The sequence below is a fragment of the Siniperca chuatsi genome, linkage group LG8 (assembly GCF_020085105.1).
Source record: "Siniperca chuatsi isolate FFG_IHB_CAS linkage group LG8, ASM2008510v1, whole genome shotgun sequence".
NCBI classification, from domain to species: domain Eukaryota; kingdom Metazoa; phylum Chordata; class Actinopteri; order Centrarchiformes; family Sinipercidae; genus Siniperca; species Siniperca chuatsi.
The window spans coordinates 30,439,457-30,455,022 of NC_058049.1; the positions used below are offsets into that span (position 1 = coordinate 30,439,457).

The 15,566-nt window shown below is 42.6% G+C and overlaps 1 protein-coding gene across 1 annotated transcript; it reads right to left on the reverse strand.

Moving 5' to 3' along the window:
• Positions 1–807: 807 nt before the first annotated feature.
• dnd1 (DND microRNA-mediated repression inhibitor 1) lies at positions 808–14,716 on the reverse strand. The gene is made up of 5 exons (XM_044205799.1): positions 14,501–14,716; positions 11,574–11,679; positions 6,025–6,350; positions 4,168–4,300; positions 808–1,402 (listed from the first exon to the last, which is right to left on the reverse strand). Exons 1-5 carry the CDS (start codon positions 14,522–14,524, stop codon positions 828–830), a joined length of 1,164 nt encoding a protein of 387 aa, XP_044061734.1. The 5' UTR covers positions 14,525–14,716; the 3' UTR covers positions 808–827.
• Between the last annotated feature and the right edge of the window lie 850 nt (positions 14,717–15,566).

Genomic DNA, 15,566 nt, shown 5'->3' on the forward strand with positions numbered 1-15,566 from the left:
TCAACAGTAAAACTTATTAAATGATTAACTGCAGAACTCACTTTGCTAAAAAACTGTTCATGCAATTAAGCTGCTTTTTAAGAGATTTAGGTAAGATTTCATTTTAAAAGCAGACATGATTATCACTGAAAAGTCTGCTCGTCCATTGGGGAGTAACTCCCCAGCATCACGTGTAGTCTGACTATATTCACTGCTAATGTTTAACAGAGTGGATATAGAATGTAGAACACAGCAACACAAAATGACTTGTGTCCATCAATCTGTTGCCCCAATGCATGCTGGGAGGGTTCCCAACACACCTACCTCATGTACCTGCAATCACATCATTAGCACTCGGCCAATCATTTGAATGCTGATCATGATTTCAACTCTTTACTCATTTTGCCTTTATTTCAAAATAAGAGTGTGCTGTTCAAGATAAATCCATCCAGGATGCCACATTTGAAGATCAGGGCCCTGGGAACAGGGACGTGGATACGTACCATCCCCGACTTCCTGTTGGCATCTTTCTAAAGAGTTTCCATTTATCCTTCATTCCATACATGTATATGAACACAACACAATCACATTTTCTTTTCAAATCTCATTTAATTAAAATGAGGAACCAATCCAACAGTAACACACAATAAAAAGCATGCGTAAAACAAACTACAGAAGTTTAAACAAGACAAACAAGTCTACTACTACTCTAATAAAAGCATGCGTAAATCAACAAACTACATATAAGATCAAACAGCTTTCTTTCGATATAACATCATTGACGAAACAAACGGAGCGTGAAACAGTGCGGTAGAAGTAGGTGTAGTGTATACTATCTGATAAGCTTGTCAGTGGGCGAGCTGGTTATTGTACACCCTCTGCAGGACCTGCTGGGCTGCAGCCCGCTGAGCTTCCTCCAGCATGGTGGTGTCAGTGGGTCCCGGCAAGATCATAACCAGCCCTTTGAAGGCTGTAGTTATCCCGGGGATACACACGTTATAGGTAAAGTAGAGGAATCCATCAGGCCCAGCGTGGCTGTAGTGCATCTCATAGAGCGGCTGGCCAACCCGAATCGCCTCACACATCTTACGCAGCAGCCTCACAGGGGATGCTGAGGATGCTGTAGACACTGGATGCCCCTGGGAGGAAGAGGAGATGGTGGAGGAGCTGGGAGGGGGAGGGTGCTGGGGGGCAGTGGGTCCTCCCACTGCTCTGCAGAAACCCGGAGGGACAGATGGAGGACGGGCCAGGCGAGGAGGCAGGACAAAGGGCTGTGGAGAGTTCAGGATGTGGCGCGGCAGCTTCAGGGGGGATGGCAGGAGGATCTTTGAAGGTTTCTTTGGAGGTAGTGGCTCGTCCGGGCTCGGCCTCACTGTTGACTGCCACTTGATTGAGATGGTCAAAGCAAACTGCTTCTTGAATTCTAGAGACAAAAAGAAGAGCAAGTTCAGTACTAAGGAAAACATGAAAATAGGGTGCGCACACTCTAGCTCTCTCAAGGAAATTCATTGGCACATCCAACAGTGATGTTTTCGAGCTACCGCTCGTCTTCAGAAAGAGTTCAGCAGAAAGGACCGCAGCTGTTTTCTACAGAAGCTGAGAACGGCTGCAATTGTTTTTTAAAATCCTTTTACCTCGAAAACACACATAAATTCTGTCATTTTAAGGATAATAAAGTTATTTTCTCGTCAGCCAGAAAGGTCATTTTCAAGAAAGAGACAAGGGTCGGGTTATGCTAGAAAAGAACTGATTTGTACAATGTGTTGTCCAATCACAAGTGGCAAAAGTGTTGATAGCTGTTGCAAACGGCCACACTCGAAGGGGGACTGAAAAGCTGAGAAGGGGGACGTGATATTGTTTAAATAACTGTGCACACTTTCAGAAGGTCTCTCCTGGAAGACATTCTTGTTGCACTCTGTTCATATGAAAAGTGACAGAAATTGTTGGAAAAACTGAATAAAGAGCAGAAGGAGAAGTTCAAACCCTGGCTCCTTTCTCACCTCCGCACAGCTGACCAATCACAGCGTGAAGTGGGTGTGAATGTTGGATTGTCAGTTTTGTTCGGACCAGAGATGTTTTTGAGTCTTTTGAACCAAGTCCTGCAAGTTATAAAGCAATTTCATCCTGTCTATCAATGCACTGTATGAAAATTACAATAGCACAATGGCCAAAATCACACCAAATACTTTAATTTGAATAAAAACAGGGCATTTGACGCCAGCTGCATGTAATGAACCAAAGCATCTGTATGAGTCAAACTGTTCAATGAGAACACTCAAAACAAAAGGTGCAGCTTACAAAAAGCTATTACAGAGATCCGTTTAGATGTACTGAGGAGCACACGGGCTTGTCTCATGATGACTAAAAACTAAGTAAAGCTAACGCTCTAAAAGGCTAATATAATTAGCTGAGTGCACACAGACTAGGCCTGGGCGCTATCTATTTTGTCATACCTTCATACATCACTGCCAGCATTTAGGTTTCAATATACGGAGATTTTTTGGGTTGCCAGGGTGGTGTGACCGATAGGTTGAAATTGTATGTAGTGTGTAGACTGTCTGACATCACCCAAGTTTCCATAGTTTGAGACAGTCGGAGAAATGAGCGAGTCAGAGAAATCATTTCACATGGCAAGCTCTAAAAATAGAAAAGCAGACAGCGAAAAGAGAGATTTTAATCAAGAATGGACAGACTCTTATATGTTCATTCTTCCCACAGGCAGACTGTAGCGATTATTAAAAGCGTCAGTGTGAAGCGCCACTAACATTACGAGACAAAGCACAGAACATCTTTTGAGCAAACATAAGGCAAAGCTACATTTAGTAGAGCATTTTTCAATACTTATGGATCAACCGCTCAAGTCTTTTTACCTTTTAAGTCTGAAGTCAAGTCCAGTCTCTGTGTGTGTGTGTGTGTGTGTGGGGGGGGGGGGGTCGTCCACCAATCGGAAGGTCGGCGGGACCTTCCGATTGGTGAACGACCTGCTTGATCCCGGCTTCCCCCAGCCCACGTGTCGAAGTGTCCTTGGGCAAGACACTAAACCCGAGGGCTATACCTTCGGTGTGTGTGCGAGTGTGTGTGAATGATTAGTTTGTTTCTTATGTGATGTGTGAAGCGCTATGAAAAGTCGGAAAGACTTGAAAGGTGCTATACAAGTACACAGCCTTAAAGGTCCAGTGTGTAACATTAAGGAGAAGCTATTGGCAGAAATGGAATATAATATCTTTAAGTATCTTTTCATTAGTGTATAATACCTTAGAATAAGCTGTTTATATCTACAGTCGCCATGTTGCACCGCCATGTTTCTACAGTAGCCCAGAACGGACAAACCAAACACTGGCTCTAGATAGGGCCGTTCGCGTTTTTCACAGCCACCGTAGTTTCTCCTACAAGCATGGAATTCACCGCTAGATGCCCCTAAATCCTCCACACTGGACCTTTAACAGGGCAACAGAAACATTTCAGCAAGACATGCTGAACTACAAAACCATTTGAGGAGTAATGTGTGCACATATTTTGGATTCGACAGCATACAACTGTCATACAGTAATGTTACCGCGACAACAAATCTGACCACGAATGAAGGGAACCGAGTTAAGTCAAGGTCAAGTCTCCAGCGTAACTCATGGGTTGCGTTGAAATTAATTCAAACGAATTACATGTTAGTTCTCATTCATTCAAACTTGATATTTTGAAGAAGTGGCAGTCCAAGTTTTGCAGTACTCTTCCAGCCTGGTTCCAGCTGGATGAGACATTTCTGCCTGCATGTCTGATTATTTCAGTGATTCAAAATGTCTGTTGTTGTGCTCATTGCCGGTGTTTCCCTGGTTGGAAACCACCGAGCAGTCAGAGGTTTAAAGGCGGGACTAAGAAAGGCAATGTTTCTGTGCTAGAGCCAGAAAAATAGCTACCGGAAGAATAGCCACAGAAAAACTCCCACAAAAATAGGGTCAAGGGCGGATTAGATTGGAGTAGCTGTACAGGCTGACACAGGTTATAAGACACTTACAGAAATAACAAGTCTTAAACTGACATTTCTTTGATCATTGTGAAAATGTCCTTGCTAGATTAACATTTTAAAAAAAATTCTGCATTATATCAAAGGTTGACAACATAAGTGGGACCATATTTACAGCAATACACAGATCCCATTTATCAGTCCATCACCATGAGCAGGAGCTCACCTACCTTCCACCAGCACCTTCTTGGCCATAGAAGCAGCGTGGTGGGATGAGAAGGCGACTATAGCAGACACCCCCTCTATACCAGGCCCAGCCTTCAGAGACACTCTCTCCACCCCCTCTGTCAGTACACGCAGCACCTGGGAGCAAACATTCGTTACAAAGACGAACTTTTATACATTTATTTGTACAGCAGTAACAGGTGCTCTCATTGGCCAGCTGTCATTTTCAGAAATGAGTGTTCTGTCATCTAGCCAATGAGAGCTTTTACTTCTGACTTCTCTGCGCTTTAAACTTTCCTGTACATTGGACCTCCACCAATCACAGGCTCGGGAGAAACCCAGAGTTACAATGAAGCAGGCTATTATGTACTCTGCAGCACTGCTAAAACTTCATGGGAGCTGTTTTTTGTATGCTAACAAATTAATCATCCTTCAACTTAAAACCTAAACTCACAAAGGGTTCTAATTCTAATATCAAGCGGTACTCATTTGTCTTGGATTTGGATAGTAACAAGTTAGTGAAACAGAGGCTAGCCTGGAGGTGGTGTCAGGATTGTATGTCTCTATGGCAGTGAGGTTAGCTAACATTAGCAGGTTCACCTGATAGCTACAGTTTAGCCAATCTTTTATGTACCACATACAACACAGACACTGGTGTTGTCAGTTATTCTGGCTGATTACACCCCAAACTGCATGTATCAATGGTCACTAAAGGTGCACTCAGTCCAAAATTTGCTCCCTATTCAATTTCCAATTTAGTTTAGCTTTATGTAAAGACAAAGCATATATAAAATAGTGGGCAAAAACCAAACAAACAAAAATGGTGATTATAATATCACTTAATGGGGGTGAGTTCAATGTGACTGAACTTCAATCATGAAATCCCCAGGCTCTCCAAAGAACAGCCACTTTGAGAGAGGGCTGTGATTGGCCTCTCATTTAGGAAATATTTTCCATATCCTTGAGGTATAATCCAACAGCCCAATAACCCAAGCAGCAGAGAGGGAAGGATGCTGCTTAGCTGCAGTGAGTGCAAGAACAATGGTAAAAGGTAAGTGCAATTAAAGCTAGAATACGGGACTTGCTGATTAAGCCTATCACCACCAGCTAAATCTCTCTGTATTTGGCAGTATACAGAGTTTTCAAATCTGTCTGTGGCGAAATTTCCCGCGCTGGTCCACTGGTAATGATGCGTTTCACGCCAACCAGCAATGACTGGTTTTGATTTGATTTGGTTTGCCAGAGCAGAAGTGGGGAGCAACCCAGAGCCATGTAGAGAGCTCCGCCATTGTTTATGATTGTATAGTTTGTGTTAATATGCTTTGGCAATGTTTTGCCACTTGAATTGAAATTGAATGGAGTTAACGCATCTCTCTCTCTCTCTCTCTCTCTACATGGCTCAGGAGCAACCATAGCGACGCAGTAGTAATAGTAAAACCATAGACTGTATAAAACAGAGGAACACCTAAAAAGAGTCCAGCTTTTCCTTGTAGGAGAGCACTGAGAGAAGGGACTGAGGGCAGACACAGCAGTCACGTTACTGCTCTTGGACAGGTTGGTAAAATATTTGGAGCAGGCTATGTAGCTCTTACATTTACTCTACCTAAATAATGGATTATTGTCTTATTATGGAACTTTGGAAACTTAGCGAGATTACTGTAGACATACATCCTAAGCACTCGTCAACAGTGTTTGTGTAATTACTGTAGACTGCTCTTGTTAGCCTGCTAGCCACGCTAGCACCTGCAGTTTATGCTTACAACCCTACCATAATTCCTGACAGTGAATTAATTGAAGTTTTCTTCCACTTCAGCTTAAAAAAACATTTCTATGACAAAGACAAGCCACAGAGCTGTTTGTACCTGCAGCAGGTCCTCTTGCCTGGTGGCGGCTGGCAGGTCTCCCATACAGAGGTGTCTCTTCTCTGTGCTGCGGCGGACACTGAGGCGGAAGCCTGGTTGCAGCATGTGACCGTGCAGCAGGCGGATGGCGTCTGTAGCTACAGTTGGCGAGCCGTATTTGGCGTAGGCAAAACCGCGGTTCTGGCCGCTGAAGTTCATCATGAGCCGGAACTCCCAGAGTGGCCCCGCAGAGCTGAACAGGGGTATCAACAGATCTTCGTAGGCATCCCGTGGGATCTGGCTGATGAAAACCTCACAGCGGGCTCCTGGGGTAGGGCCATCCCACACTGACAGCAGAATGGAGAGGAGATGCGAGTGGGTGATGTTGCCTGATTTTATCTGACATTTTGTCTCATGGTAAATGTATAGCGCCTTTCTAGTCTTCCGACCACTCAAAGCGCTTCACAATACATGTCATTCACCCCATTCACACACATTCATACACTGATGGCAGGTGTCAACTGCTCATCAGAACAATGAAACTAATCATTCACACACACACACACACACACCCCAAAGACACAGCCCTCGGGAGAAATGTGGGGTTCAGTATCTTGCCCAAGGACACTTCGACACCTCACTTGCCTCAGTTAAGGTCAGTGTTCATGACTCCACCATAAGAGACTGGGTAAAAATTGCCTTCATGGCAGAGTTCCAAGACGAAAACCACTGCTGAGCAAAAAGAACATTAAGGCTCGTCTCATTTTTGCCAGAAAACATCTTGATGATCTCCAAGACTTTTGAGAAAATACTCTGTGGACTTACGAGACAAAAGTTGAACTTTTTGGGAGGTGTGTCCCCCATTACATCTGGCATTAAAGTAACACCGCATTTCAGAAAAAGAACATCATACAAACAGTAAAATATGGTGGTGGTAGTGTGATGGTCTGGGGCTGTTTTTTTGCCCAGTCTCTTTCTTATGGTGGAGTCATGACACTGACCTTAACTGAGGCAAGTGAGCCCTGCAGTTCTTTGGATGTTGTTGTGGGGTCTCTGAATGGCTGAAGAAGAACAAAGTGAAGACTTTGGAGTGGCCTAGTCAAAGTCCTGACCTGAAACCTATTGAGATGCTGTGGCATGACCTTAAAAAGGCAGCTCATGCCCGAAAACCCTCCAATGTGGCTGAAATACAACAATTCTGCAAAGATGAGTGGGCCAAAATTCCTCCACAGCGCCGTAAAAGACTCATTGCAAGTTATCGCGAACGCTTGATTGCAGTTGTTGCTGCTAAGGGTGGCCCAACCAGTTATTAGGTTTAGGGGGCAATCACTATTTCACACAGGGCCATGTAGGTTTGGATTTTGTTTTCCCTTAATAATAACAACCTTCATTTAAAAACTGCATTTTGTGTTTATTGTGTTATCTTTGACTAATATATAAATTTGTTTGATGATCTGAAACTTTTAAATGTGACAAAGTGTGAAATCAGGAAGAGGGCAAACACTTTTTCACACCACTGTAGCTTCTGCCTTCTGCTTCTGTTGCTTTGGCTCAATTTTCACAACAGATTTTTAATTTGCTAAATCCACACAAAATGCTAAACTCAATTTCGTTCTCAAAATCTCACATAGCACACAAAGAGAAATTAGGTAATACATCACGCTGTGAGTTTATCAGAGCATAAGAACAATGAGACTTCATATCAGGAGGAAATCAACAGTCTTGCAGAGAACAACCTACTGCTCAACGTCAGCAAAACCAAGGAGTTGATCTGTGATTTTTGGAAAAAGGAGGCAAAGACAAACACCCCTGTCTACATCGGTGGGGCTGAGGTGGAGCAAGTGAACAGTTTTAGGTTCACGAGAATCACAGAGAACCTGACATGGTCCTCTCACATCTCCACCCTGGTCAAGAAAGCTCACAAACGGCTGTATTTCTAAAAAGGAAGGCAAAATCCTTGTGCCAGATTCGTGTTAACTTTTACAGAGGAACAAGAGAAAGCATCCTGGAAACATCACAAACTGGCATGGGATGTGCAGGGCCCAGGACCGGAGGGCTCTGCAGCAGGTGATTAAAACCGCTCAGAAGATCATTGGTACCCATCTACAGACCATCGGTGATATTGGTGAGGTGTCTGAGCAGAGCCCAAAGGATACTTAAGGACAGTTAAAAACTACTATCCAGTTCTCCACCTCGCTGTGTTCTGCTTTTGGGTCCTTAGATTGTGAAACACAACAATAACAATGACAGGAAACATGTCTACGAATTATATTACCTAGTGGGAGCATTTAAAGAGAATAAAATTGGTCACAAAATTGACCCTTGAGGTACCCCATACCTGACAGTAGCAAATAACGACCTAAGGTTGTTAATGGGCACAGAATTTTCTGTCTGAAAGATAAGATTTGATCCAATTCAGTACAGTGCCCGATATGCCCACCCATTTCTGTCCAATAAAATGCCACGATCAATCGTGTCAAAAGCAGCACGCAAATCAAGCAGTACGAGAATGGAACACATGCCAGCATCATTGGTCATTAAAAAGGTCATTAGTGACTTTAAGAAGGGCAGACTCTGTGCTGTGATGCTGACGAAAACCACATTGGAAGGTTTCAAAGATATTGTTATCTTCCACAGCAGCAAGAAGTTGCTTAGCCACATTTTTTTCCCAACTATATTTGATATAAAAAGGTAATATTGAAATCGGATCTGGATCTGGGGACTCCACATCATTGAAAGTTGTACAGGGCAATATATTGGCCCTGATACACTGCACTTTCTCTGTAAAGTAAGTAAAAAAATGTTCAAAAATTCCATTTTTGAGGGGAGCGACTATCTAAATTTGAAGAGCATAAAGAATAAAGCGGTCAACTAGGTCATTGAGGTGGGGAGTTTTCAGACTGTCCATTGTGTAGTGGCTAAAAAGTGCACAAAACTCAGGGGTGCTTTGTTCATTAAGCATGCGTGTGCACATAGAATGGGACTGCGATTTAATGTGAATGTTAAAGTCTCCACAGAGAACAATCTTACCATTAGTTACCACGAGACTAAATAAGAAGTTAGAGAACTCATCCACATCCACATTTTGATTTCGGGGTAGATTAAAACCAAGAATGGGTTGTGAACCGTTGAGCTTAAACGTTCTCAGAGATTGGACAGCTCGTGGGCAGCTAATGAATTTTTTTCAATACACACTCACAAGACCACCCCCACGTCACTACCCCTAGGTCGGTTTAAACGACCATAGTCGGGGGGACATAGCTCAGTCAGCTGACTGCAGTCATTGGGATGTAACTCTGTTAAAAACATAAAATCCAGATTTGCCTTCAAAATTAAATCATTTAAAACAAAGGTTTTACAGGAGAGAGACCTCACATTAAAAAGCGCCATTCTTAGCGGGCTGACTTTGTCTCCGGTCAGAGCTGGTGAGAGAGTCCGAATCTTAACCAGGTTATTAATATTTCTGTGTACATGCGCGTTCCGTTTAACAGATCTACCAGTCACAATCACAGGAATGTCATCATTATTAGGAACCGCGAGAGAGACGGACTCACCCTAGATTTGTGTACTGCATGATAGTGACAAGTGGGATGATAGAGAAGCTTTCTGAATTGTTTGGGCTGTATGGGGAGATAGTGGTACGACTCGGAGGTGAAGAGGTCACTGGGGAGGAAGAGGAGCAATCAGTGACCAGTGTGTAGTCTAGAGCTGCGGAGCGAGTGGCGGTCAGTCGGTGAAGAGAGGCTGTAGTATGGAAAACGTTTGCAGAAAGTGCTCTTGTGCTATGGAAGCTGGGGTGGAGACCATCTCTGCTAAAAAAAAAAAAAAAAAAAAAAAAGGACTTATTATTTATATAAAATGTAAATAGACTGTACTTGTATAGCGCCTTTCTAGTCTTCCGACCACTCAAAGGGCTTCACACACTACATATCACATTCACCCCATTCACACACTGATGGCAGATGCCAACTGCTCATTAGTTCAAAGAAAATCTACTTACTCCCCCTGCTCTTTCATTCGTTTCCAGCTGCGGGATGTCTCTGTTTTTCTATGACTCACGCTGTATGGAGTGTTTCGTCAGAGTGACTGATATTTGTGGAGCTTTAACTGTGCGCTCTCCCTCGTGCCTCTGGGCGCATGGACAGCGGCTTTCTGTCCTACTCTGCTGGACTGTTACAGTGCGTAACCACCGTCTCCACTTCTCACAGAAGCAGGTTTTATGTTTCATTCCCTCATGGTGAATATCAGGTACCGATTCTGTGCACATGATGCGCCATTGTGCTGTGACACATTGGCGAGGTATGGACTGGTTTTGGGTACCGGACGGACCTAGTGGGGGATGGACCACATCCTGCTTTGTCCCTATCCCACTAGCAAGTGCCTTAGAGAGCAAAGCCTATACGAAATAGAACGTCCAGATTCTGAGAGTATAGTCGCAGTCCTCTAAGCTCTGGGCCCCACTGGCTCCTTTAACTAGCTGAAGAAAAAGCTGTTTTTGGGAGCTTGTCCAGTCTCAGCTCAACTTAGAGCAAAGGTGAGACCAATGTGGGGCCCATGTAGTAAGTAACTTTCGTTTGTTTACAAGTGTAGAGATGTGTCTTCTGGGCTCTGAGCATAGTGATCCAAGACACTCACAGCTTAGCAGTAAGTTAATCAACTGGAGCTTTAAACGCAGGTTGGGTGTGCTTCCAACGGAGCACAACCGGGGATCAAACCCTGACCACTGTGGTGATGATCAGGTCTCATCAGGTCACAACTGTTCACTTCCACCACAGGCTGAGGAAGCATTTACTACCTGGGCTTGTCAAGCAAGTTATTAAAGAAAAAAAGTGCTACAACTTCTATCCCTTTATCTTTAGATATGTATTTATATTCTACACATTTTTGTTCTAAAGAAATGATCACCAGTAAGGTGCTTAATACAAACTGCTTTTTTAATTTTCTGCCCAACATAAAACCAACCTGCATAACTAAGAATTTTGAAGGACTAGAAGCAGTGACATTTTTACCTTGACAAGTACAAGAGGCAAATGCAGTGTACACTTTGCAAAGGCCAAACCTAAAAATGGTACAAGCTACTCTAGAACAGTTTCCTATTATTTAGTTGAGTATTTCTGCATCCTTTCTTGCCCTATTGTGAGATTTTCACTTCAGTGTCAATTGCAGCAACAGCACCAGCGTTTACAGGCTATATCATGATTTTATATATATATACATATACATACACACACAAAATATATCACACTACGAATGTTTTGGGTCACTTTTGTTCTGATACTACTGTGAGAATTTGCAGCTTTTCTCTGATTTACACGCAGCATCACTGTAAACTTCTCCTTGGGAGTTTGTACTGTTGCTGGAACAAAGATAATCTAATGGGAACTTGTTATGGGCATTTTTCACTATTTTCTGTCATTCATTCATAGAAAATAATAAGACTAATGGATAATGAAACTCTTCAGTTGCAGTCCTAATTACCACAGATATGTATCTTTAGGTTTCTCTAAGGAGCTAGTTTGATTGTAGCGTTGTGTAAAGGCAGTGTGTTTGAGCTGAGCAGCCTCTCTCACCCTCAGGTGGTCCTCCATACTTCCTCTGGCCGTTAACTTGAATCAGCTTTGTATTTGTTGTTTTCAGCCAGGTTTCCAGCTCCTGCACCCGCTCAAGGTTCAGCACCTGAGGGGGAAACAAAGTGTGAACAATGCCTCAGCAACCGCACCTTTACAGCTGTAAGGAAGATCAACCCTTAAGAATAGGATGTCTGTGCGTCTGCCCCTGTACTGCCCATTTATTCCAAATCAAGTATACTTCAGTAGATTATAGCTGACAACAGCTGGGTTTATATAATATCAGTATTGGGATATGAAACTAGACATCATTGGTCATTGTTATATTGTGATGCAGCTTAAATATAACCTTTTCCAGGTCTTCAGGGCTGCAAAATGATTCAATTTTCTGAACTTATTACACTGTTCTCGCAGAGTGAACTGAGCAATCAAGTCCATTAGCAATCTGATGGCCACACACCCATTTACACTTAGGGACCATAAACAGAAAACCCTGTACATTGGACACATCATTGAATCGCATCATTTTCAGGAAAACATTAGGCTACTACAGCAGGACAAGAACCAGCAACAGCAAAAACACGAGTGCTGTTATCTGAAGTGTAACAGCGTTGATAGCAAACACTCGCACACTGCGTCCACAGTGAAACTGGTAAAAAGGTTTTTCGAGTCTGTCCCAATACCCACAGTTGGGGTCTTAATAGAAGAGTCCTCTACTGATTTAGCAATGCACTCCTATAGAGCCGCAACGATAGTTGATTAGTTGTCAACAATTAAATTAATCTCCAACTATTTTGATAATTGATTTGAGTAATTTTTTAAGGGAAAAAAAGTCAAAATTGTCTGATTCCAGCTTCTTAAATGTGAATATCTTCTGGTTTCTTTACTCCTCTGACAGTAAACTCAATATCTTTGGGATATTTCAGGACATCATCTTGGGCTTTGGGAAACACTGATCGACATTTTTCACCATTTTCTGACATTTTATAGACCAAATCACTGATCGATTAATCGAGAAAATAATCTACAGATTAATATACAATGAAAATAATCATTAGTTACAGCCCTACACTCCTATAACAGTCAGACTCACGATGGACAGTTTTTAAAATAGTATCAAAATCAATGCAACACAACCACAGATATCTTTTTTATTCCACACATTCTTCTTCCTTGTCAAAACCTGGCGCCTACATTACCCACAATGCAAGAAGATTCGGGTGTGTCATGCTAGTAGCGGCTAATGCAGCCTGCAGCAGAGACGAGCAGCAGCTGCAGAGCTCTGCTCAGCTCACGTCTTTCTGACTCCACACCAACACATTAGTTTCAGTTTCACACCTGTAGCCTTCAGCCCCGACCGACCGACGCCGACTCGAGTGACATCACTTGAGGACATTTATCAGACTGCACACAGCTGGCTCTGACACACTGAAGGCTTTATACTACTTTTTCACATCTGCAGTAGAACGCCCCAACACCTGCAAACACACTTTCATGTGTAAAATTGGTGGAGTTCCCCTTTAAGGGCGCATTCATGTCCCACCAGATAGTAGGCAGGAGTCTTCTACGTCAGAAAAATGCCAACATGCTGGACATGGAACCCACACTTGACACTTCTCCTTATACTGCTTTGAAGCAGTCTTCAGAGCTAAGTGTATCCCACAATTCACCACAGTCTACTGTGACACACCTGTCCACTTTTTGCCAGTAATGCACCTATAAGCTGGCTTTACAACCACCATCATCAACAGACATAGCCATATGTTCCACAGAAACAGGCACTTGACTACTTGCAAATACCCGGTGATGGAATGTAACTATGTACATTTACTCAAGTACAATGTTGAGGTACTTGTACTTTCCATTTTAAGCTACTACTTCTACTCCACTACATTTTGATGGCAAATATTGTACTTTCTACTTCACATTTGTTTGCTATAGTTTCAAGTTACTTTGCAGTTTCTGATTATTGATTCAAAATATAAATAAACTAATAAATTCTGATATATTTATTATAGATTATAGTTGAAATTTGCTCCACCTTTGAACCAAATGAAAAAAATGTGATGAACAAATTAATGCATCACTAATTATAATCCAGTAATACAATATATATCATGGGCCATTCTGCATGATGAGTACTTTTAGTCATGGTACTATAGTTTTGATGCTAATACTTTAAGATTTTGAATGCAGAACTTTTAATAGTAACAGAGTAGTTTCACACTGTGTATTACACTTTATATAATTTACTTAAATGTGCCCCAGTTGGATACAACACAGTAAACATCATGGAGGCTTGATGTTGAAGTTGTTGTTGTGAGATAATGCAAAAGTCAGTGTAAGTGTAGGCTACACCCAGCAACAAGGTCACTGTTACAAAACGACGTTTCAAATAGCTACACACAGCACTGCAATGGACGGAAACATAGCTACCTCGAAGTTAGGAAAAATATCTAGCACACCATGGTATACTTTGGAAATGGCCAGGAGTACTATAAGGGTCTGTGTGTGTACTTTCTAGTGAAACGAACAAACATTACAAAAACACTGGCGGGTTCTTTATTAATGTAATGAGCGGCAGGTGGGGCTCAACCAAGCGGCAGTGCAGGGGAAAAGAAAGAAAAAAAACACAAATAAAAATGTTTTACACAAGAAAACATGACAAAGTTCCCTCGTAAAGCACAAGCCATCGCGAGGACCCTTCACACAATGTAGCCAACTACGCGCGTGTGTATAAACAGCTCGTGAAGCACGATACAAACTAACTAGTTAGTCAAATCAAAGCTGAATTGCATCGCGCCGCCACTGCTGCTCAAATAGCCCAGACCAACGTTTTGTTCTCTTTTACCAGGCCAATTTCCGTTTACTTTTAAACAACCACATTTAAAAAAGGAACAAACACAAAGTCTAACGTTAAAACAAGTTACCTGGCTCTGCTTGCTCTCCATCATCTCCACCGTTGTTATGTTCGCGCGGACAGTGACGCCACTCTGTAGCCCCTGCACCTGGAGCACTCTATTGGCCAGCAAATTACACTTGACACCACGTCGCCGTCACGGGCCGCTCGTGCCTTGGCCTCTTCTCCAGCCCACATCCTGCGCCGTGGAGAACAGGCCTACTGATTTGCCGCGCATCCAATTCAAATTTGAGCAAAAATAAACTCAGGAAACGAGTCCTTAACAAAGTAGCCTTAAGGAGACTAATTAGTGAGGCCCGGTAGATATATGGATAGCTAGTTTACCACTGAAAAATATTGCACTTAATGGAATTGTGTTCCAAATAAGCCTTAATACTAAACACACACCATGGCAAACAACTTATGACAAAAAAAATGCACTTCGACATTTGTCTTACATAGCGTATTTGTTCGATGTGTCATCCCAATTATGGACAAAATGAATTTTATTTTATTATCCGTTCTTTTTTACTGGGAAGTAAGCAATACTTCATTTAATATGATAAAAACATTTTGTGAATATGCATGTTGCAGAAAACCTGAGTTGGCTTTTCACACATGAAACATCTAGTTTGGCTGGAGGCACCAAATGTGGTTTAACTAAGCTATGCTGTCCTTAAGTATCCTTTGGGCTCTGCGCAGACACCTCACCTCACCGATATCACTGATGCTCTGTAGATGGGTACCAATGATCTTCTGAGCGGTTTTAATCACCCACTGCAGAGCCCTCTGGTCCTGGGCCGTGCACATCCCATGCCAGTTGTGATGTTTCCAATCAGGATGCTTTCTCTTGTTCCTCTGTAAAAGTTAATAAGAATCTGGCACAGGGATTTTGCCTTCTTAAGTTTCCTTAAGAAATACAGCCGTTTCAGAGCTTTCTTGACCAGGGTGGAGATGTGAGAGGACCATGTCAGGTTCTCTGTGATGCTGATTCCCAGGAACCTAAAACTGTTCACCTGCTCCACCTCAGCTCCACTGATGAAGACAGGGGTGTTTGTCTTTGCCTCCTTTTTCCAAAAATCAATGATCAGCTCCTT

Excerpts from the sequence above, each read along its gene's own strand:
- dnd1 (XM_044205799.1), bottom strand. The coding sequence starts at position 14,524 with ATGATGGAGAGCAAGCAGAGCCAG. Across the intron at positions 4,301-6,024 it reads GGCAAGAGGACCTGCTGCAG|GTGCTGCGTGTACTGACAGA; the intron begins GTACAAACAGCT and ends GTTTGCTCCCAG. Across the intron at positions 1,403-4,167 it reads CAAGAAGGTGCTGGTGGAAG|AATTCAAGAAGCAGTTTGCT; the intron begins GTAGGTGAGCTC and ends TTTTGTCTCTAG.